The sequence below is a fragment of the Mobula hypostoma genome, chromosome 6 (assembly GCF_963921235.1).
Source record: "Mobula hypostoma chromosome 6, sMobHyp1.1, whole genome shotgun sequence".
Classification (NCBI taxonomy): Eukaryota; Metazoa; Chordata; class Chondrichthyes; order Myliobatiformes; family Myliobatidae; genus Mobula; species Mobula hypostoma.
Genome location: NC_086102.1, coordinates 31,184,591 through 31,208,555, shown reverse-complemented (window position 1 = coordinate 31,208,555; position 23,965 = coordinate 31,184,591). Strand labels below are relative to the sequence as shown.

At 43.6% G+C, this 23,965-nt stretch overlaps 1 protein-coding gene across 1 annotated transcript in view; it reads left to right on the top strand.

Moving 5' to 3' along the window:
- The window catches only part of LOC134347494 (5-hydroxytryptamine receptor 1F-like), a 199,568-nt gene extending 188,003 nt beyond the window's left edge, over positions 1-11,565 (top strand). Inside the window, exon 3 of the mRNA XM_063049824.1 lies at positions 10,025-11,565. Within this exon, the coding sequence (XP_062905894.1) occupies positions 10,034-11,167 (1,134 nt within the window). The 5' untranslated portion in view covers positions 10,025-10,033 and the 3' untranslated portion in view covers positions 11,168-11,565. The remainder of the gene's footprint in view (positions 1-10,024) is intronic.
- Positions 11,566-23,965: the final 12,400 nt, after the last annotated feature.

Here is a 23,965-nt window from a genome sequence, read left to right as displayed (position 1 = left end):
GTCGCTCAGTGTTCAGGTTGGGTGCCATCGCTATGTGTTCAGGTAGGGTGCCATCGCTATGTGTTCAGGTAGGGTGCCATTGCTCAGTGTTCAGGTAGGGTGCCGTGGCTCAGTGTTCAGGTAGGGTGCCCTTGCTACAGTGTTCAGGTAGGGTGCTGTCGCTCAGCGTTGAGATAGGGTGCTGTAGCTCAGTGTTCAGGTAGGGTGCCGTCACTCAGTGTTCAGGTAGGGTGCCGTCGCTCAGTGTTCAGGTAGGGTGCCATTGCTACAGTGTTCAGGTAGGGTGCCGTCGCTCAGTGTTCAGGTAGGGTGCTGTCGCTCAGTGTTCAGGTAGGGTGCTGTCGCTCAGCATTCAGATAGGGTGCTGTCGCTCAGTGTTCAGGTAGGGTGCCGTCGCTCAGTGTTCAGGTAGGGTGCCATTGCTCAGTATTCAGGTAGGGTGCCATCGTTCAGTGTTCAGGTAGGGTGCTGTCACTCAGTGTTCAGGTAGGGTGCCATCACTCAGTGTTCAGGTAAGGTGCCGTGCTCTGTGTTCAGGTAGGGTGCTGTCACTCAGTGTTCAGGTAGGGTGCTGTCGCTCAGTATTCAGGTAGGGTGCCATTGCTCAGTGTTCAGGTAGGGTGCCATCGCTCTGTGTTCAGGTAGGGTGCTGTCACTCAGTGTTCAGGTCGGGTGCCGTCGCTCAGTGTTCAGGTAGGGTGCCATTGCTACAATGTTCAGGTAGGGTGCAGTCGCTCAGCGTTCAGATAGGGTGCTGTCGCTCAGTGTTCAGGTAGGGTGCCGTCACTCAGTGTTCAGGTAGGGTGCTGTCGCTCAGTGTTCAGGTAGGGTGCCATCGCTCACTGTTCAGGTAGGGTGCTGTCGCTCAGTGTTTAGGTAGGGTGCCATCGCTCTGTGTTCAGGCAGGGTGCCGTCACTCAGTGTTCAGGTAGGGTGCCGTCGCTCAGTGTTCAGGTAGGGTGCCATCGCTCTGTGTTCAGGTAGGGTGCCGTCGCTCAGTGTTCAGGTAGGGTGCCATCGCTCTGTGTTCAGGTAGGGTGCCATCGCACTGTGTTCAGGTATGGTGCCGTTGCTCAGTGTTCAGGTAGGGTGCCATCGCTCTGTGTTCAGGTAGGGTGCCGTTGCTCAGTGTTCAGGTAGGGTGCCGTGCTCTGTGTTCAGGTAGGGTGCCATCGCTCAGTGTTCAGGTAGGGTGTCGTCGCTCAGTGTTCAGGTAGGGTGCCGTGCTCTGTGTTCAGGTAGGGTGCCATCGCTATGTGTTCAGGTAGGGTGCCATCGCTATGTGTTCAGGTAGGGTGCCGTGCTCTGTGTTCAGGTAGGGTGCCATCGCTATGAGTTCAGGTAGGGTGCCGTGCTCTGTGTTCAGGTAGGGTGCGATTGCTCAGTGTTCAGGTAGGGTGCCATCGCGCAGTGTTGCATTTGTGCAGCTTGCACCCAAATGACATGATCTCGCAGGACTATGCCAGAAGCCTGCAGACATCTGAAGCAAGGCTCGTAAATATTAGCTTACAGATCAAGCATCCAGTGCAATCCAACCAATCATTAGAAGAAAGGAATAATATGGAAAATGAGAAAATAAGGATAGTACTTACAGTTATGGAGCAGGGACAAAAATAAGGGATAAAATCCAGAGATTTAAAGTTTAAAATTCAATGTAAATTTATTATCAAAGTACATATATGTCACCATGTACAGCCCTGAGATTCGTTTCCGCGTGAGCATACTCAGTAAGTCCCCGAAACATAGTAGAATCGATGAACAACCGCACCCAACGGGGCAGACAAACAACCAATGTGCAAAAGACAACAAATTACACAAATACAAAAAAAAGGGAATAATAATAAAAAATAAATAAGCATTAAATATCGTGGCCATAAGATGATGACTCCTTGAAAGTGAGTCCACGGTTTGTGGGAACAGTTCAATGATGTGGGTGAGTGAAGTTGGGTGAAGTTATCCCTTCTGGTTCAGGAGCCTGATGGCTGAGGAGTACTATCAATTCCTGAACCCGGTGGTGTGAGTCCTGAGGCTCCTGGACCTTCTTCCTGATGGCAGTGGTGAGGAGAGAGCATGGCCTGGGTGGTGGGGGTCCTTGTTGATGGATACTGCTTTCCTATGACAGCGCTCCGTCCAGATGGGCTCAATAGTGGGGAGGGTTTTACCCATGATGGACTGGGCTATATCCACTACTTCTTGTAGGATTTTCCATTCAAGGGCATTGGTGTTTCCATATCAGGCTGTGATGCAACCTGTCAATATACTGTCCATCACAAATCTACAGAGGTTTGTCAAAGTGTTCGATGTCATGCCAAGTCTTTGCAAGGAGGTTGAGGTACCGTTGTGCTTTCTTTGTAATCACACTTACGTGCTGGGCACAAGACAAGTCCTTTCAAATGATAACACCGAGGAATTTAAAGTTGCTGACACTCTCCATGTCTGATCTCCTGATGGGGACTGGCTCGTATATCTCTTGGTTCCTCCTCCTGAAGTCAATAATCAGCTCCTTAGTCTTCCTGACATTGAGTAAGAGGTTGTTATTGTGGCACCACGCAGCCAGATTGTCAATCTCATTCCTATATGTTGATTTGTCACCACCTTTGATTTGGCCCATGACAGTGGGGTCATCAGCAAACTTAAATATGACATTAGAGCTGTGCTTAGCTTCACAGTCATAGGTGTAAATCGAGTAAAGCAGGGGCTAAGCACACAGCTTGTGGTGCACCTTTGCTGATGGAGATTATGGAGGAGATATTGTTGCCAATCTGAACTGACTGGGGGTCTGCAAGTGAGGAAGTAGAGGATCTAATTTCACAAGGAGGTATTGAAACCAAGGTCTTGAAGCTTATTGATTAGTTTTGAGGGGATTGAACTGCAAACTGTAGTCGATAAAGAGCATCCTGATGTATGCATCTTTGCTGTCCAAATTTTCCAGGGTTGAGTAAAGAGCCAATGAGATGGCATCTGCTGTAGACCTATTGTGCTGGTAGCCAAATTGGAATGGATCCAAGTCGCTTCTCAGGCCTGAGTTGATATTTTTCATCACCATCATATCAGAGCACTTCATCACAGTGGATGAAAGTGCGACTTGACGTTAGGAATTGATGCAGGTTACATGTTCTTCTTAAAGTAGAAGAGGATGGTTTTTTTTCTGGAGGAATTGTTCTTATCTACATGCAGTGTATGCAGGAAATGATTAGTAAGATGCAACAAGTTTTAAGATGTCAAGTTGTAAGAGAGCCTAAAGTTCAAGGTAGAGCAGCAGTGAGTGCAGTGACAAATTCCCATCACAAGTGAGAAGGAACTTCTGGTTACTTTCAGTGAAAAATCTATATAGATAGTGTGACTGATTGTGGTATCCATCTTGTCGACAAGAAGACCCAGATGTGAACATTCTTATATCTCCCTGAGGTGTAGTGAAACAGTAAGATATGGATTGCTGGTCTTTAAGGGAGAATGCACACTGGAAACCACCTGGTGTTTGTATACCTCAAAGATTCAAGGATTCGAAGATTCAGAGTACATTTATTATTAATGTATGCGGTATGCGTCCCTGAGATTCACCTTCCCGCAGGCAGCCACGAGACAAAGAAATGCCACGGAACCTGTTCTAAGCAAACATTAAACACCAAGTGCACAAAAAAACCCAAGTCATACAAATGGTAAAAAAATGAGTGAAAAGCACTGAATAAAAAACATCAAACCATTGAAACAGTCTCGGAATGTTCATAAAACTTAGTTCAGTTCAGTTCAATGTAATGCTGTGTTGTTCATTGACTGCAGGCCACAGAAGCAGAACTCTCCAATCAAAATCACACAAAATAGCAATGAAAAAAGAAGTAACCGGAAACACATGATCTACTGAGTCCTATCCACAAATTGCCCAAGACCCAAGATTCTGGCACCATACTCTGACAGCACTGAGTGAGAGGGAGGGAGAGACCAGTCATATGCAGGTAGACAGCACTGAAGACTCGCTAGCCTTCTGCTCCCAGCTTCAGTGATTTCAATCTTGCCTTCTGCTTTAATTGGCGAGAGCCTGAGCCTATCATGGTCTCCAGGCTTCGTGTCTGCCAGGCCGCATACTCTGCTCCAAACCTCTCCGAACTCCCTTGGAGACAGCAAGGCACCAGATTGCTCAATTGGCGCAAAAACACGCCATCAAAATGGAAATCTCAGGTTCCAGTAGTAGCAGAATGTATTTGGGAAGAAGAAGAAGTAAAACAAGTTTTGTGAGCTGTCTGAAAGACTTCACCTTTGGTTTGTTGTTTGCTGGCATCATCTTCTTCTGACTCTATCGTATTGATAGAATTGCATCTTGTTGTCAGGAGATTGTAGAATGCTAGTAAGGAATGACATCAAAGATTAAATTAAATGTTTTAGCCTGAGGGTAGTGAATCTACAGAATTCATTGACACTGATGGAGGACAAGTCATTGGCTATCTTTAACTCGGAGGTAAATAAGTTCTTGATTAGTAGGGTGTCAAGGGTTATGGGGAGAAAATAAGAGAATGGTTTTGAGAGGGATTATGAATCAGCCATGAGGAAATGGTGGAGCAGACTTAATGGGCCAAATGGCCTAATTCTGCTCCAACATCTTATGGTCTTACATCATTGGTGCATGGATATTTCCTAAGAGTTTCAGATGAGGCAATAGCTAACAGTTTCTGTGTTCCTTACATGACTGACAGCCAGTTAATCCTTATGCATAACCCTTGCACCAGCTTTCAAAACAGTCAAACAGACTGCATGTTTGCATTCGCCTTGAAAAGCATTCAAGAATTATTGTAACTAAACTTTATTATTGGAAAGTTAAAGATAAATGTGCTTAAAACAAGTATATATCAATTAAAACAATTCAAGAACATGTAAGTTACCTGAAAACTCCAAGTCTCCATTGGAATGAGTAATGTTATTAAACCTGGACTGGGTTAGTAAATCTGCACAGGTATTGTGGGCAGATTTCCCATTGAAATGATAGAGGAAACTGGAGGCATGTCTCACTGTGCTGCTGCTCTACATTAAAATGGTGGCAAGGACCGCTCAGAAAATGTAAGACATCATGTACATGCCAATGTGCCATCCTCCTGATGGCTACCTGTGGAAATGAGGACATTACATGGAGAATTGCTAGTATTTCATAGAAAAACTGGGCCAAGACCCAACTTGGGAAACTAGAATCTAATGTAATAATATAAGACAAATGTGCCACATAACCCATCGTGCTTACTTCATTATTAGCGTCATAGACTAGTACATTATAGAAACAGGCTGCTTAGTCCAACTCATGTCAACCACGTTGTCCAGTTAAGCTAATGCCACTTTCCAGCACCTGGCTCAATTCCTTTCCTTTATGATATGGCTCTTCCTGCACCTCAGCTCTAATTTTGTGTCCCCCATAATGTTCCACCATCAGTGCACTGTTTCATTTAGGCAAAACAACTGTGCAAAGCCTATATAATGGACAGTTAAAAAATACGGTGCTATTCTGTAACATTCCGACCTGTCTGATGAATTTTTATGGTCTGAGCTCGTATCTAGATTTTCACTGAATGCAATCATAAACATAAAGACAAAGGTATGAAATAACTTTGCCGACCGACAAATGTTGCAGGTCAAATTACATAGAACTTAGAACAGTTCAGCATGGGAACAGGTCTTCATATCCACACTGTTGTGCCAAACTAATTAATCTACTAATTAAAAACCTTTCTGCCTACACAATGTCCATATCAACCGCCCCCCCACCATTTTCTGAATATCACTGTGCCTATCTAAGAGCTTCTTAAATACGACTGTAGTATTTATCCTTATACCACTTCTGGACCTGCAGTCACCGCTACCTATGGGAATCTTGTAATTAAACCCTATTGTTCCCTGGACTGGTCTCCTGGCCCAATCTTCCTCAGGCAAACTAGCTTCCAAACAAATCGCAAAACCAAGTAGAGAGCAGGGACACAACAGATTCTGCAGATGCTGGAAATCCAGAGTAACATGCAAAATGCTGGAGGAACTGAGCAGGTCAGGCAGCATCTATGGAAATAAAAATAGTCGACATTTCGATCCTCAGCCTGAAACACCCATTGTTTTCATTTCCATAGATGTTGCCTGACCTGCTGGGTTCCTTCAACATTTTGTATCAGGAACAGAGGGATTTCCTGATCTACAAGCTGACAGACCCTGTCCACAAAATTGTTTCAGTAGCCACCTAAGCTCTGCTCACAAGTTTAGCAGTGCTCAGACCTAATAAAAAGATTATATTTCCCTGATTTTACAAAGTATTCGGATGCCAAAAGCTATTAAAGATACTATTGAAAATCTTAGTCACGGGGAAAATATGCATAAATAAAAGGACATTTTAAAATGCAAGGACACAATTAAAATAAACTAAAATGATTTCATCTCAAATAAAAAACAAAGCTATTTCACAACTCTTCCAACAGCTTTTTCTTCTAATTGAAATCATTATACAACATAGAACATAGAATATTACAGCACAGTACAGGCCCTTCAGCCCACAATGTTGTGCTGACCCTCAAACGCTGCCTCCCATATAAGCCCCCAACTTAAATTCCTCCATATACCTGTCTAGTAGGCTCTTAAACTTCATTAGTGTATCTGCCTCCACCACTGACTCAGGCAGTGCATTCCACGCACCAACCACTCTCTGAGTAAAAAACCTTCCGCTAATATTCCCCTTGAACTTCCCACCCCTTACCTTAAAGCCATGTCCTCTTGTATTGAGCAGTGGTGCCCTGGGGAAGAGGCGCTGGTTATCCACTCTATCTATTCCTCTTATTATCTTATACACCTCTATCATGTCTCCTCTCATCCTCCTTCTCTCCAAAGAGTAAAGCCCGAGCTCCCTTAATCTCTGATCATAATGCATACTCTCTAAACCAGGCAGCATCCTGGTAAATCTCCTCTGTACCCTTCCCAATGCTTCCACATCCTTCCTATAGTGAGGCGACCAGAACTGGACACAGTACTCCAAGTGTGGCCTAACCAGAGTTTTATAGAGCTGCATCATTACATCGCGACTCTTAAACTCTATCCCTCGACTTATGAAAGCTAACACCCCATAAGCTTTCTTAATTACCCTATCCACCTGTGAGGCAACTTTCAGGGATCTGTGGACATGTACCCCCAGATCCCTCTGCTCCTCCACACTACCAAGTATCTTACCATTTACTTTGTACTCTGCCTTGGAATTTGTCCTTTCAAAGTGTACCACCTCACACTTCTCTGGGTTGAACTCCATCTGCCACTTCTCAGCCCACTTCTGCATCCTATCAATGTCTCTCTGCAATCTTTGACAATCCTCTACACTATCTACAACACCACCAACCTTTGTGTCGTCTGCAAACTTGCCAACCCACCCTTCTACCCCCACATCCAGGTCGTTAATAAAAATCACGAAAAGTAGAGGTCCCAGAACAGATCCTTGTGGGACACCACTAATCACAAACCTCCAATCTGAATGTAGTCCCTCCACCACCACCCTCTGCCTTCTGCAGGCAAGACAATTCTGAATCCACCTGGCTAAACTTTCCTGGATTCCATGCCTTCTGACTTTCAGAATAAGCCTACCATGTGGAACCTTGTGAAATGCCTTACTAAAATCCATATAGATCACATCCACTGCACTACCCTCATCTATATGCCTGGTCACCTCCTCAAAGAACTCTGTCAGGCTTGTTAGACATGATCTGCCCTTCACAAAGCCATGCTGACTGTCCCTGATCAGACCATGATTCTCTAAATGCCCAGAGATCCTATCTCTAAGAATCTTTTCCAACAGCTTTCCCACCACAGACGTAAGGCTCACTGGTCTATAATTACCCGGACTATCCCTACTAACTTTTTTGAACAAGGGGACAACATTCTCCACCCTCCAATCCTCCAGTACCATTCCCGTGGACAACAAGGACATAAAGATCCTAGCCAGAGGCTCAGCAATCTCTTCCCTCGCCTCGTGGAGCAGCTTGGGGAATATTTCGTCAGGCCCCAGGGAATTATCTGTCATAATGTATTTTAACAACTTCAACACCTCCTCTCACTTAATATCAACATGCTCCAGAATGGCAACCTCACTCATATTGTCCTCACCATCATCAAGTTCCCTCTCACTGGTGAATACCGAAGAGAAGTATTCATTGAGGACCTCGCTCACTTCCACAGCCTCCAGGCACATCTTCCCACCTTTATCTCTAATCGGTCCTACCTTCACTCCTGTCATCCTTTTTTTCTTCACATAATTGAAGAATGCCTTGAGGTTTTCCTTTACCCTACTCACCAAGGCCTTCTCATGCCACCTTCTTGCTCTTCTCAGCCCCTTCTTAAGCTCCTTTCTTGCTTCCCTATATTCCTCAATAGACCCATCTGATCCTTGTTTCCCAAACCTCATGTATGCTGCCTTCTTCCACCTGACTAGATTTTCCACCTCACTTGTCACCCATGGTTCCTTCACCCTACCATTCTTTACCGGGACAAATTTATCCCTAGCATCCTGCAAGAGATCTCTAAACATCGACCACATGTCCATAGTACATTTCCCTGCAAAAATATCATCCCAATTCACATCTGCAAGTTCTAACCTTATAGCCTCATAATTTGCCCTTCCCCAATTAAAAATTTTCCTGTCCTCTATGATTCTATCCTTTTCCATGATAATGCTAAAGGCCAGGGAGTGGTGGTCACTCTTCCCCAGATGTTCACCCACTGAGAGATCTGTGACCTGATGCGGTTCATTACCTAGTACTAGATCTAGTATGGCATTCCCCCTAGTCGGCCTGTCAACATACTGTGACAGGAATCAGTCCTGGACACACTTAACAAACTCTGCCCCATCTAAACCCCTGGAACTAATCAGCTGTCAATCAATATTAGGGAAGTTAAAGTCACCCATGATAACAACCCTGTTATTTTTGCACCTTTCCAATCTGCTGCTCTGTATCTCTGCTGCTACCAGGGGGCCTATAGAATACCCCCAATAGAGTAACTGCTCCCTTCCTGTTCCTGACTTCCACCCATATTGACTCAAAAGAGGATCCTGCTACATTACCCACCCTTTCTGTAGCTGTAATAGTATCCCTGACCAGTAATGCCACCCCTCCTCCCCTTTTTCTGCCCTCTCTATCCCTTTTGAAGCACTGAAATCCAGGAATATTGAGAATCCATTCCTGCCCTGGTGCCAGCCAAGTCTCTGTAATGGCCACTACATCATAATTCCATGTATGTATCCAAGCTCTCAGTTCATCACCTTTGTTCCTGCCTTTGACCCTAATGAGCAGCTTTTCCAGATCAGCACTGGAAAGAGCATGGGCACCTGCGCTTCCTTCCTCACAAGCCTTTGTTAATGTATTGTTCTTTTTGTTAGTGCATTGTTTTTCATAAATTCTATTGTATTTCTTTATCTCACTGTAAATCTCTGCAAGAAAATGAATCTCAATTTAGTATGTGGTAACATACAATAGACTTACTTTGAAAATAAATTTTACTTGGAATTTGATGACTTCATGTGGGGCCCAGTGGCAAACTACATTTGTCCTGAGATCAGCAGAGACTTCCACCTTTACTCAGGAATCCTAGACTTCTTCCCAGATGTGACCTCTTTGACTTGCCAAATATTATGATGAAAAATTTCGCAGCTGTTATGGTTATGAGTTTAATCATCCAATATTATATTAACATATTCAGGATGCTGTTAAAGGGTTATTTATTTAGAGATACAACATAGAAACAGATCCTTCTTACAATGAGCCCATATCACTAATTGATCCACTGTCATGCCAGTTAATGTTGAAAGACACAAAACCTCTCTGGACACCTTTGTGGAAATTATGAATCAGAGTTACCATGTTAAGTCCTTATATGGTCAGGCAGTGTGCCTTGGTTTTGCATTTACTGCAGATATAGAATCACTGTGTAGGATATTGAAAATTGTTTTTCTATATTAATACCTAAACCCACTTACACGATATTTAAAACACTCCTCTTCACAACTGATATTGTGCTTTGTTTGCAGATTGTATAAATGCCACAGGAGCTTCTTGCACAAGTGAACAGGATGGATTTGGAAAATGAGACGTACTCAAACTTTACTTTGGAAGAACTGGCAAAGGGGAAAACGTCCAAGGTGCTGGTGTCACTTTCACTCTCTGTCCTGACCACTCTGACCACAGTCATTAATTCCCTGGTGATAACTGCAATAATTGTGACAAGAAAACTGCACCATCCAGCAAATTACCTAATATGCTCCCTCGCTGTTACTGATTTACTCGTTGCAGTCCTTGTAATGCCCTTCAGTATCATTTATACTGTAAAGGAGACATGGGTCATGGGTCAAGTTGTCTGTAACATCTGGTTAAGTGTGGACATTACATGTTGCACATGTTCAATCCTTCATCTGGCTGCAATTGCCTTGGACAGATATAAGGCCATAACAAATGCTGTTGAATATGCACAGAAAAGGACACCTAAACGAGCTGGAATAATGATCACCATTGTGTGGGTCATATCCATCTTTATATCATTACCTCCTTTGTTTTGGAGACATCAAGGAAATAACAAGGAAGATGAGTGTCTTATTAAGCATGAACATCTTCTCTACACAATTTATTCTACATTTGGAGCATTTTATATCCCCTTGGCTTTGATTCTCATCCTCTACTACAAAATATATCGAGCAGCTAAAACTCTTTATTACAGAAGGAGTGCAAGCAGACGCCTCAATGAGGATGTAAATGGTAGGATGTCCATCATTGCTGTCAAACCCTCCAGGTCACTTTCTGAGAAGTGCACTTCCGAAAAGTCTGTGTCAGACCATTCCACGATTGAAGAGGGGGAGAATGCCCTTATCACAGCCAGAAACTCCAACCCTGGTGGCCAACAAGAAAAAATGCAGAAGAGATTGAAAATTTCAGGCACAAGAGAAAGGAAAGCAGCGACCACTTTGGGCTTGATTCTGGGGGCATTTGTAATATGCTGGCTGCCGTTCTTTTTAAAAGAACTTATTGTGAATGTCTGTGAATCCTGTGATGTCTCTCCAGAGATATCTGACTTCCTGACATGGTTAGGTTACCTCAATTCTCTAATCAATCCCCTTATTTATACAATCTTCAATGAAGACTTTAAGAACGCATTTCAGAAACTAGTACGCTGCAGATAATTTCTGTAAATACAATGGCCGTATTCACAAACCAATTATCTTTGTAATTAAAATAGCTAGACCTTCTGCAGAAGCTTTCTGCTTTGAAAGAAATTTTAGTATTCCTATTCTGGTGGTTTACAGTAGCTTTGGATTAAAGATAATGAGCAAAGCATTATCTAGAAATTCTGTCACAGATGCTTAAAGCTCATGGATATAAGCAAGAAATTAATTGGTACTTTTTTTTCCTTTCCATATCTAGTGGAATTCAGTGAGCGGGTAGAGCTTAGCCTGAAATATTGGAGAGGATCTTTTGTGTATGTGCATAAAGTGTGTTTAAAAAAAACATTATATAACTTTCTCTATTATTCTTTGTGACATGAAATGGGTATATTAAGTGTAATTTAAAAAGAAAATGGATTATTAAGGGCCGAATAAGACAAAGAAAGTCCTGTGTAAAAAAAAATAAATGTGTATTTTCTTTTATGGGGTGTATTGAAATGAATTGCACCTGTTTAATATGGAAATATAACTGGCCATTAATCAGCACCGGACTTCAAGGCATATGGTCCTGAGTTCGAATCTGGCTGGCTCTCTGTACACTTTCCATCCATGCTGGGTTGAGCATTGAACTTGCAACTTGGCCTTGTAAAAAACAGACAAATGGTATGGAAATGGCAAAATTGCCATCCAATGTGAAAAGGAACAACAATATGGAAGTATATGTGAGGAGTGAAATACATGGGCACAATTACAAAGATGAGAAGATCTGCAGATGTTGGAAATCTAGCAGATGTTGAGTCCCGATGACAGGTCTCAGCCCGAAACGTCAACTGTTTACACGTTTCGATAGAAGCTGCCTGACCTGCTGAATTCCTCCAGCAAGTGCATAATGGGCGTCAAAGTCAGAAAGAATTACGAGTGAGGCAAACTTGTCCAAAGAAGATTGTGTGTATAGATTTTATGCCATAAAGCATTTACAGACATACAGAAAGGAGCATTAGAGAGATGGTTGCAGGGCAGTTCAATGAGTCACTTTTTCGTCTCACACTCAATTACATACACCTAACTGGTCACCAGCTGTACACCAGGCACACAGCCAAGGACACAGATGAAGGAGGATATTTCCGACTGGTTGTTCTCCCAGTTCCAGTGCATTAGCAGTTAGAACATTTTTATTGAATCTATTTCTAATTTCAAAATTTAAAGTTGCTTACTTTTCCTGACATGTATGTAGTTACTTCATGTTAGCAAAGCTTTCTCTTTGTTATCTGCAAAAGGAAAGAATGACAGACTTTGTTGTACGTAACTGAAGTAAAGGAACTTACCTTGTAAGTCATATGATACTGCAATTTATGCAGGATAAACAACTTGTTTTTGAATATGTTGGAAACTTAACGATTCCCAGTTTCTATTTCCATAAAGTGGCCACCTTGATGTCATTGTAGGTAGGGGCTAGAAACACTGGACATGTACACAGATTAGGGAACAGTGTGTAATTAAACAGGCACAATGGTTTTGAAATTTAACAGGTGTTCTTCTGGTCTCCCACTGTAATTCTTTTCAGAGTAAAGCAGAATTATTGCCATCTCCAATAGAGTATAGAATGAGAGCTGTACAAGTGGATTTACTGATGGCATTTCTACTTAACCATCCCATGTGAGTTATAGCAGGAAATGCAGAGAAAGACTGTGGAATTTGAAAGGCATCAATAACATCCATATTTACTTCTGAACTGTCAGCATCAGGAAACCACTTGCTGTATTTGTTGTGGGATCAATACCCCTGATTATCCCATCTGTCTGCTGCTGCTGAAATGTACATTTTGTGGGGATACATGGTAGACAGTTGTGAGTTCTCCCAGACTGTCTCTTGTCTTTGCCTCTACATGTAGTACAAAAGAGATGAAATGATCGATGACTTCCTGAAGACTGTGCATACCACCTCCATCTGCTATGGATATAACACACCAAAGTCCGCCTCATGGACATTTAAGTAGTGGTTGTCTAATTTGGGGGAGCCTTCACACAGTGCTGTCTAATAATGTATCATTGGGGCATGACATATTATTAGGGTGGAACAGTAGTGTAGCAATTAGCATACACAATTACAGTGCCAACAATGACCAGTTTGGGTTCCCTTCCCACAGATGTCTGAAAGCAGTTTGTACGCTCACCTCGTAACCATGTGGGCTTCTTCTAGGTGCTTTGGTTTTCTCCCAAATTCCAAAAACATAAGGTTGGGGTTAGTGAGTTGAGGGCTTGCAATATTGGTGTTGAAAGCATGCCAGCGATTGTGGGCTGCCCAGTGCAATCATCACTGATTTGATTTGACATAAATTACACATTTCACTGATAATTTTGATGTTTCGATGTACATGCTAATCTCTTTAATCTCATTTGCTTGAAGTGTTAACTCTTAGCTTCCCTATATTTCTTGACCCGTTCTGCTTCCATTTTCTAGCATCTGCATATTTTTGTTTTTCTTGCATGATATAAACACAGTCACAGCATCATATCTTGTACGCTCCTCCATCATGATCTCTGGGTCTGTCTTGTTTTTACATAACACAGACCTGTACAGAAATAACAGACCAGGAGGGAACTGACTGAGAAACAAACGTGATGCTGGCAGTCCAAAGCAACACAGACAAGATGCTGGGGGAACAGACTGGGAATCACTTACATTGAGTCCAGACTTTATGATGACTGATCGCATCACTCCCAGCAGGAAAGCTTCCTCCCAATTATCACCTTTCCCTCAGCTGATATTACTCATCCATATTGAACAAGACTTAGAAAAGCACTGAAGCTCAGTGAATAGTCTCTAACATGCAGATTTCAATCTTCATAATCAAGAGCAGTATGGTTGCACCAGTTCAGACCAACTTTTCAGAGTTCAGAAGAATACAATTATCAGAATATGACCGCGGCAAATAGTGAATGAAAAAGCATGAAAGGGAGACCTACTTGACCTATTCATGTCCAACCTGCCAGATTAGTCAGTCTATAGCAGTGCCAATGAAGCCAAGCAGCCATTGTACTTGGGAAGTGGTAAGGTTATGCTTTCTTGTGCCGCGCCACACTGCAATATTGTTAACTCATGATGGAACATTGATATATGCAAGTCAGACCTGACACCTCACAGCTCAAAACCTTTGTGGAATTGTGGACATAATAGGGGTAGCTAAAACTAGAGGGCACAGTGTGAAAGGGAGAGAAGAGATTCAAAGTGGATTTGAGGGGGTAAATCATTAACACCAAGAGTAGTTGGTGACTGGAATGAATTGATAGAGGTGGTGGAAAAGCAGGGACAGATACTGACAGGTACTTTAATGATCAAGCCTTACAGGGAAATGGAATTAATGTAGGCAAGTGGGATTAGTGTGATTGTTGGCATAGGCATAAAAGACCAAAGGGACTGATTGTATGTTGAAGAACTGTATAACATTGTATCCTGAGGAACCACTGAGTAAAACATCAGTCACATCAGTGGATAATCACTACAATCGTGTGAATTGACATATGCAGATCAGACCTGATAGCTCAAAATTGGGTACCTTTGGGGAACTATGAACAACAACAGAAATGTAACCTGCTGGTGCAGCTTATCTCTCACCCTGCCATTTATATCAAGCCAGAAGATCAACTTTGATGCAATGATTAATGCAGAAGGCCATGCTGGGACACAATGTACTTAACAAAAACATAATATTCTAAGGGACTGGGATAGGTCTTACACAGTGAGCGGTAGGCCAGTAAGGAGTGAGGTAGAACAAAGGGATCTGGGAATACAGGTCTATAATTCATTGAAAGTGGTGAACCTTCTTGATCAATCTCCCATGGGGACTTTGTCAAGTGCCTTACTGAAGCCCAGGTAGACAACATCCACGACCATGCCTTCATCAACTTTCCTGGTAACTTCCTCGAGGAACTCTATAAGATTGGTTAGACATCACCTACCACAAACGAAGCCAGGTCCTTAATCAGTCCATGTCTATCCAAATATTTATATATCCAGTCCCTCAGAATACCTTCCAATAACAGGACAGCATGGAGAGTTTAAAAAGGAAGGTTACTTCCAACGGCTTTCTTTTGGATCGGGACAACAGAGCAGCGAGGGAGCTGAATTCTGAAGGAAGGCAGTTTTTTAAAAAACTTCTTCGAGTGCAAGAAGGACAAGACTGTGCAGGCGTGTCACGTAACAGGACAGCGCGGAAAGTTTAAAAAGGAGACCATCCTATACAGCGGGCAGCTGTCGGAGCAGGTAGCAGAGTGAGTGGTAGCAGAGTGTAGGGCTTTGGCTTCAACAGGCTTCGGCGGTAAACGGGAAGAGGCGAGAGCGAAGCGCCAACTCTTTTTTTACCCTCTTGGTGAATCGGCCCAGACGGACAGGAACAGCAGGGCTCTCACAGCTAACGGTACAAGCTAACGGTTTAAAAAGTTCATCTGTTTGGTGAGGTAAGTGGTGAGTAGATTTATTTTTCCTGTTTCATTCCTGTAGAATTAGATAGCATGCCTGCAGGGTGAGTGCTTTGTTCAGGGTGTCATATGTGGGAATCCTGGGAGACCTCCAGCCTCCCTGATGACCACATCTGCGCCAGGTGCACCGAGATGCAGCTCCTCAGAGACCGTGTTAGGGATCTGCAGCTGCAGCTTGATGACCTAATGCTTATTAGGGAAAGTGAAGAGGTGATAGACAGGTAGTCATCCCTAGGCTACAGGGGTCAGAAAACTAGGTGACTATCAGGAGAGGAAAGGAAAATGCCCGGATAGTGGAGAGCACACCTGTGGCTGTCCCCCTCAGCAACAAATATCTTGTTCTGGATGCTGTTGAGGGGGATGACCTGACAGGGGACGGCCGTGGTGACTGGGTCTCTGGCACTGAGCCTGGCGCTGTTGTGCAGGAGGGAAGGTTGGAGAAGAAGAATGTGGTAGTCATAGGGGATTCCATAATCAGGGGAATAGACAGGAGATTCTGTGAGCCTGATAGAGATACCTGCATGGTGTGTTGCCTCCCAGGTACCAGGGTACGGAATGTCTCGGATTGGGTCCTGAATATTCTGAAGGGAGAGGGTGAGCAGCCAGTTGTCTTGGTACATGTTGGTACAAATGACATAGATAGGACAAGGGAGGAGGTCCTGAAGAGAGATTTCTGGGAGTTAGGAAGGAAGCTGAGAAGCAGGACCTCCAGGGTAGTAATCTCGGGATTGCTACCTGTGCCACGTGCTAGTGAAGGCAAGAATAGTAGGATCAAGCAGATGAATGAGTGGCTGAGAGACTGGTGCAGAGGGCAGGGCTTCAGATTCTTGGATAATTGGAATCTCTTCTGGGGGAAGTATGACCTGTTCAAAATGGACAGGTTACACCTGAACCCGAAGGGAACCAATATCCTGGTGGGAAGGTTTAATAGAGCTGCTAAGGAGGGTTTAAGCTAATTTGGCAGGGGGTTGGGAACCGGAATGATAGAGCGGAGGAAGGGGAAAACAGAAATAAATCTAAGACAGTGAGCAGTAAAGATGTCAGGAATGACAGGCAGGTGATGGGGCAAATTTGTAGCCATTGGGATGAGTTGCAGTGCAATAAAGTTGCAGTGAAATCAAAGTGAAAAGTACCAAATACTGGTCTTAAGGTGTTGTACATAAATGCACGCAGCATAAGGAATAAGGTGGATGATCTTGTTGTACAGCTACAGATTGGCAGGCATGATATTGTGGCCATCACTGAGACATGGCTAAAGGATGCATGTCTCTGGGAGCTGAACGTCCAAGGATACACGGTGTATCGGAAGGATAGGAAGGTAGGCAGAGGGGGAGGCATGGCTTTATTGGTAAGAAATGATATTAAATCATTAGAAAGAGGTGATATAGGATGGGAAGGTGCAGAATCTTTATGGGTTGAGCTAAGAAATCGCAGGGGTAAAAGGACCCTGATGGCAGTTATTTATAGGGCTCCAAACAGCTGCAGTGATGTGGACTACAAATTACAACAAGAAGTAGAAAAGGCTTGTCAGAAGGGCAGTGTTATGATAATTGTGGGAGATTTTAACATGCGAGTGGATTGGGAAAATCAGGTCCGCACTGGATCTCAAGGGAGAGAATTTGTAGAATGTCTGCAAGATGGCTTTTTAGAACAGCTTGTTGCTGAGCCCACTAGGGGATCGGCTGTACTGGATTGGGTCATAGTCATAGTCATAGTCGTACTTTATTGATCCCGGGGGAAATCGGTTTTCGTTACAGTTGCACCATAAATAATTAAGTAGTAATAAAACCACAAATAGTTAAATAGTAATACGTAAATTATGCCAAGAAATAAGTCCAGGACCAGCCTATTGGCTCAGGGTGTCTGACACTCCAAGGAAGGAGATGTAAAGTTTGATGGCCACAGGCAGGAATGACTCCCTATGACGCTCTGTGTTGCATCTCGGTGGAATGAGTCTCTGGCTGAATGCACTCCTGTGCCCAACCAGTACATTATGTAGTGGATGGGAGACATTGTCCAAGATAGCAGGCAACTTGGACAGCATCCTCTTTTCAGACACCACCGTCAGAGAGTCCAATTCCATCCCCATAACATCACTGGCCTTACAAATGAGTTTGTTGATTCTGTTGGTGTCTGCTACCCTCAGCCTGCTGCCCCAGCACACAACAGCAAACATGATCGCACTGGCCCCACAGACTCGTAGAACATCCTCAGCATCGTCCAGCAGATGGCAGGGTATTGTGTAATGAACCGGAGATGATTAGAGAGATTGAGGTGAAGGAACCCTTAGGAGACAGTGATCATAACATGATTGAGTTCACTGTGAAATTTGAAAAAGAGAAGCCGAAATCTGATGTGTCGGTATTTCAGTGGAGTAAAGGAAATTATAGTGGCATGAGAGAGGAACTGGCCAAAGTTGACACTGGCAGGAAGGATGGCAGAGCAGCAGTGGCTGGAGTTTATGTGAGAAGTGAGGAAGGTGCAAGACAGGATATTCCAAAAAAGAAGAAATTTTCAAATGGACAAAGGATGCAACCGTGGCTGACAAGAGAAGTCAAAGACAAAGTTAAAGCAAAGGAGAGGGCATACAAGGAAGCAAAAATTAGTGGGAAGATAGAGGATTGGGAAGTTTTTAAAAGCTTACAAAAGGAAACTAAGAAGGTCATTAAGAGGGAAAAAATTGACTATGAAAGGAAGCTAGCAAATAATATCAAAGAGGATACTAAAAGCTTTTTCAAGAATATAAAGAATAAAAGTCAGGTGAGAGTAGATATAGGACCAATAGAAAATGACGCTGGAGAAATTGTAATGGGAGATAAGGGGATGGCGGAGAAACTGAACGAGTATTTTGCATCAGTCTTCACTGAGGAAGACATCAGCCGTATACCGGACACTCAAGGGTGGCAGGGAAGAGAAGTGTGCGCAGTCACAATTACGACAGAGAAAGCACTCATGAAGCTGAATCGTCTAAAGGTAGATAAATCTCCCGGACCAGGTGGAATGCACCCTCGTGTTCTGAAGGAAGTAGCTGTGGAGATTGCAGAGGAATTAGCGATGATCTTTCAAAAGTCGATAGATTCTGGTATGGTTCCGGAGGACTGGAAGTTTGCAAATGTCACTCCACTATTTAAGAAGGGGGCAAGGAAGCAAAAAGGAAATTATAGACCTGTTAGCTTGACATTGGTGGTTGGGAAGTTGTTGGAGTCGGTTGTCAAGGATGAGGTTACGGAGTATCTGGAGCCATACGACAAGATAGGCAGAACTCAGCATGGTTTCCTTAAAGGAAAACCCTGCCTGACAAACCTATTACAATTTTTTGAGGAAATTACAAGTAGGCTAGACGAGGGAGATGCAGTGTATGTTGTATATTTGGATTTTCAGAAGGCCTTTGACAGGGCTACTTAACAAGATAAGGGCCCATAGAATTATGGGAAAGTTACATACGTGGATAGAGCATTGGCTGATTGGCAGGAAACAGAGAGTGGGAATAAAGGGATCTTATTCTGGTTGGCTGCCGGTTACCAGTGGTGTTCCACAGGGGTCCGTGTTGGGGCTGCTTCTTTTTACATTGTACATCAATGATTTGGATTATGGAATAGAGGGCTTTGTGGCTAAGTTTGCTGATGATACGAAGATAGGTAGAGGGGCCAGTAGTGCTGAGGAAACAGAGAGTCTGCAGAGAGACTTGGATAGATTGGAAGAATGGGCAAATAAGTGGCAAATGAAATACAATGTTGGAAAGTGAATGGTAATGCACTTTGGCAGAAGAAATAAATGGGTAGACTATTATTTAAATGGGGAGAGAATTCAAAGTTCTGAGGTGCAACGGGACTTGGGGGTCCTCGTACAGCATACCCTTAAGGTTAACCTCCAGGTTGAGTCGGTGGTGAAGAAGGCGAATGCAATGTTGGCATTCATTTCTAGAGGAATAGAGTATAGGAGCAGGGATGTGATGTTGAGGCCCTATAAGGCGCTGGTGAGACCTCACTTGGAGTACTGTGGGCAGTTTTGGTCTCCTTATTTAAGAAAGGATGTGCTGACGTTGGAGAGGGTACAGAGAAGATTCACTAGAATGATTCCGGGAATGAGAGGGTTAACACATGAGGAACGTTTATCCACTTTTGGACTGTATTCTTGAAGTTTAGAAGAATGAGAGGAGGGCTCATAGAAACATTTCGAATGTTGAAAGGCATGGACAGAGTGGATGTAGCAAAGTTGTTTCCCATGATGAAGGAGTCTAGTACGAGAGGCCATGACTTAAGGATTGAAGGGCGCCCATTCAGAACAGAGATGCGAAGAATTTTTTTTAACCAGAGGGTGGTGAATCTTTGGAATTTGTTACCGGGGCAGCAGTGGAGGCCAAGTCGTTGGGTGTATTTAAGGCAGAGATTGATAGGTATCTCAGTAGCCAGGGCATCGAAGGTTATGGTGAGAAGGCAGGGGAGTGGGACTAAATAGGAGAAAGGATCAGCTCATGATAAAATGGCGGAGCAGACTCAATGGGCTGAATGGTCGACTTCTGCTCCTTTGTCTTATGGTCTTATGGTCAATAACTTTCCCACTTATGTTGTCAGGGTAACTGGCCTATAATTGTCTTGAACAGCAGAGAAACACCTGTTGCTAAGGAAAGTCAAGAAGGTTCAGTCGCTCAGCATTCAAGATGAGGTAGTGAACCGGATTGCACATTGTCTTTGTGGGAGAAACCAGGGAGTGGTAGTAAGTCGGTCCCTCTGGTGACTAGTGGAGTGCTGCAGGCATTGGTGCTGGGTCTGTTGTTTGTCATCTATAGTTGCAGCTGGCACCAAGATTGGAGGTGTAGTGGACAGCAAGGGGGTGTAGTGGACATCATAGCTTGCAGTTGGATCTGAATCAACCATCTGAAGACTGGGCTGAAAAATGGCATATTGTCCTTCATAAATCAAAGTATTGAGTACAGAAGATGGGAAGTTATGTTGAGGTTTTATAAGACATTCATGAGGCCTAATTTGGAGTACTGTGTGCTGATTTGGTCACATACCTACAGGATAGATGTAAATAAGGTTGCAAGAGTATAGATAAAATTAACAAGGATATTGCTAGATCTGGAGGACCTGAGTTATAAAGAAAGATTGTATTCCTTGGAATGTAGAAGACTGAGAGGAGAGTTGTTAGAGGTATACAAAATTTTGAGGGGTATAGATAGGGTAAATACAAGCAAACTTTTCCTATCAGAGGGTCACGAGAGTGTGGAACAAACTGCTAGCACAAGTGCTGCACTCAAGCTCAATTTGAATGTTTAGAACTGTGGATAGGTACATGAATGGTAGGGATATGGAGGGCTATGGTCCCAGTAGGTAGTTTAAATGGTTCTGCATGGACTAGATGGGCTGAAGAGACTATTTCTGTGCTGTACTTTTCTGTGACTCTATGACTCTATTAAAATTGCAACACAGCCGAATATATACAGTATGCCAAACCTCAAATAAAGCATGTAATACACATCTAAACAAGCTCAGATCAGATCAGTCTGGTCATGAATGGTGGAATCAATTGAACAACAAAGGTGAGAAAGAAGCTCCAAAAATATTTATATCCTCAACATCAACTGGACCAACCACATAAATGTTAAAGAAAAGGCTAAATGCTTTTCCCAGAAATGCCAAGAAAATGAATCATCTCAGTTTCCTCCTGAGACTGCAACTTCACAGAAACCATTCTTTTGTCTGTTTGATTCCCTCCACATTATGTCAGGAAACAGCTGTAAGCACTAGATACAGAAAAGACAAAGCAACTAGACAATATGTCAGCAGTAGTACTGAAGACATGTGCACCAGGACCAGCAGCAACTCCAGCCAAGCGGTTCAGTCAAGTTACAGTGCCCACTTCTTCTCAACAACGTGTGGCCAGTTCACAAAAGCAAAGGCAAATCCGGTGTGGCTGACTGCTGCTCAATCATAAACACAAGGAATGCTGCAGATGCTGGAAATCCAAAGTGCTGGAGCATCCATGGAACAGGACCCTTGGAGATAGAGAAGGAGGATGGGGCACAGGGGTTGGTGAGAAGAGGTAAGAAGTCAAAGTGGGGAATAGAAGGGGGGGGGAGATTTTTTTTAACCAGAAAAAGAAAATGATTTCATGCTATTAGATTAGAATATATGGTGTCGGCCTTCCACCCTGAATAGCCTCATCGTGGCATAAGAGGGGGTCATGGACCAACATGTCAGAAAGGGAATAGGAATCAGAAGGTTCTCCTTCTTCGGTGAAGAGGTTTCCCCTCTTCCACCATTAATGCTGCCCTTAACAACATCCCTTTCATTTCCTGGACATGTATGTTTACCCCATCTTCCCACAATCCTAACAGTGATGGAGTCCTCTTGTCCTTACCTCCTACCTCATGAGCCTCTGCATCTAACACATCATTAGACACAGCTTCCACCATCTCCAAAGTGATTCTACTCATAAACACACCTTACCTCCCCACATTCTCTGCTTTCTGCAGGAATCTCTTGTCTATTCATCCTTCCCCACTAATATCCCTTCTGGTACTTAGCAATGCAAGCGGCTAAATTTCTACGCCTGCCCCTTCACCTCCTCACTCACCTCCATTCAGGACACCAAATTGTCCTTCCAGGTGAGGCAACACTCCACCTGCAGACCTGTGAAGTCGTCGATTGTATCCAGTGCTCCCAATGTGGCATCCTCTAATTTGATGAGATCTGTTGTAAATTGAGGGAATGCTTCGTCAAGCACCTTCACTCTATCCACCAAAAGCGGAACTAACTGCTGCCAAAACATTTTTATTACAATTTTCATTTCTGTTCCAACAAGTCCGTGCATGGCTATAATGAGGATGGAGGAGCAATACCACCATCTGGTAACCTCCAACCAAATGGTATGAATATCAATTTCACCTTCTGGTAAAAAAAAATTCCATCCCCCTTCTCCTCTTCTTCTATTACCCATTCTGCCCTCTTACTTCTTCTTAACTGCCTGTCACTTCCTCCTTCCCTTTCTCCTATGGTCCACTCTCCTCTCCTGTCAGATTCCTTCTTCTTCAGCCCTTGCCCTTGCCCTCCCACCTGGCTTCACCAATCACCTTCAAGCCAGCCTCCTTCCGCTCCCCCCAGCTTTTTATTCTGGTTTATTCCCCCTTCCTTTCCAGTTCTGAAGAAGGGTCTTAGCCCAAAACATCAACTGTTTGTTCATCTCCATGGGTGCTGCCTGATCTATGTTGCCAAACCAGCAGAAATGGATCACTCAGTTGGAGTCTGGATTACTAGAACTAAGAAAGTTTTATTAAAGAAACAAGCAACACAGTACTCTAATCAAAAGGATAATGAATGCAACAGTTCAGCAATGATAAACATACATGTACACAGAATTCAGATAACAGGATCAATCAAGCTCTATCGTTGTCTAGGGGTAAATGACCAGTTTCAAAGTGACGCAAAGTTCTGTTCAATTTAGTTCAGTTCAGTTCGCAGTAATCGCTGCCGTGGGAGATGGACAGTGTGGGGGAAGGAGAGAGAGAGCAAAAATGAATGAATATTCAAGGCTTCCACACAGACCTTCGCAGTCAGCTTTCGGGCGAGTCCTTTGTGATGTCATCTGAGGTCACTGACCGTGACCCCTCCGTTTCCCGATACGATCGTTTCTCTGCAGTGAACCCAGCACCCAGGCAAGGGTGGACACACACCAGGTTCCCGCTGATCGTGCCTTTCCACCCTGAGCATCTATGGCTTGATCCCGTGATCAGCCGTCCAGAAGCTTTCCACCGACTTGTGAGAGGCGCACCGCTTCCAGGGTCTCGTTACCTCGGGTGTCGTGTGTGTCCTACCTTAGCGAACCTGTCCCTTTTTATCCCCCTGCTGGGGCATCGCCTGTCCATCACTTCAAACAGTTCAGGGTTCAAAGGGGGAGCCGATCTTGACAGCTCTCCTTCCCCTTCATTAACACCTCCAAATGCTGCTCCATTGTTTTCCTTATCTCTCTCTCTCCTGAAGACAGGTGGCAGACCAACTGCTGATTCCACTGGTGCCAGCCCAGGCCAGCTACATCTTAATCTATGTGTATTCTTGTCACACAATTCAAAGTGGTACATAGAGTTCACATGTCTAAAGACAGGCTCTCGTTTCTATGCAGATATTTCCCCTTACTGTGATAGATGTACTAATGGAGTGGCCACACTAGTTCATATGTTTTGGACATGTCCAAGCCTTGAAAAATTTTGTAAAGATGTATTTCAAAAACTCAGAAGTCAAACATAATAAATCTCTGTTAAAAAACTGGTTTAAGCTAAAATGAAATTAAATTTTTCTAAAGGTAGTCGAAGTTGATTTAATTTAAATAAAGGTTGTAA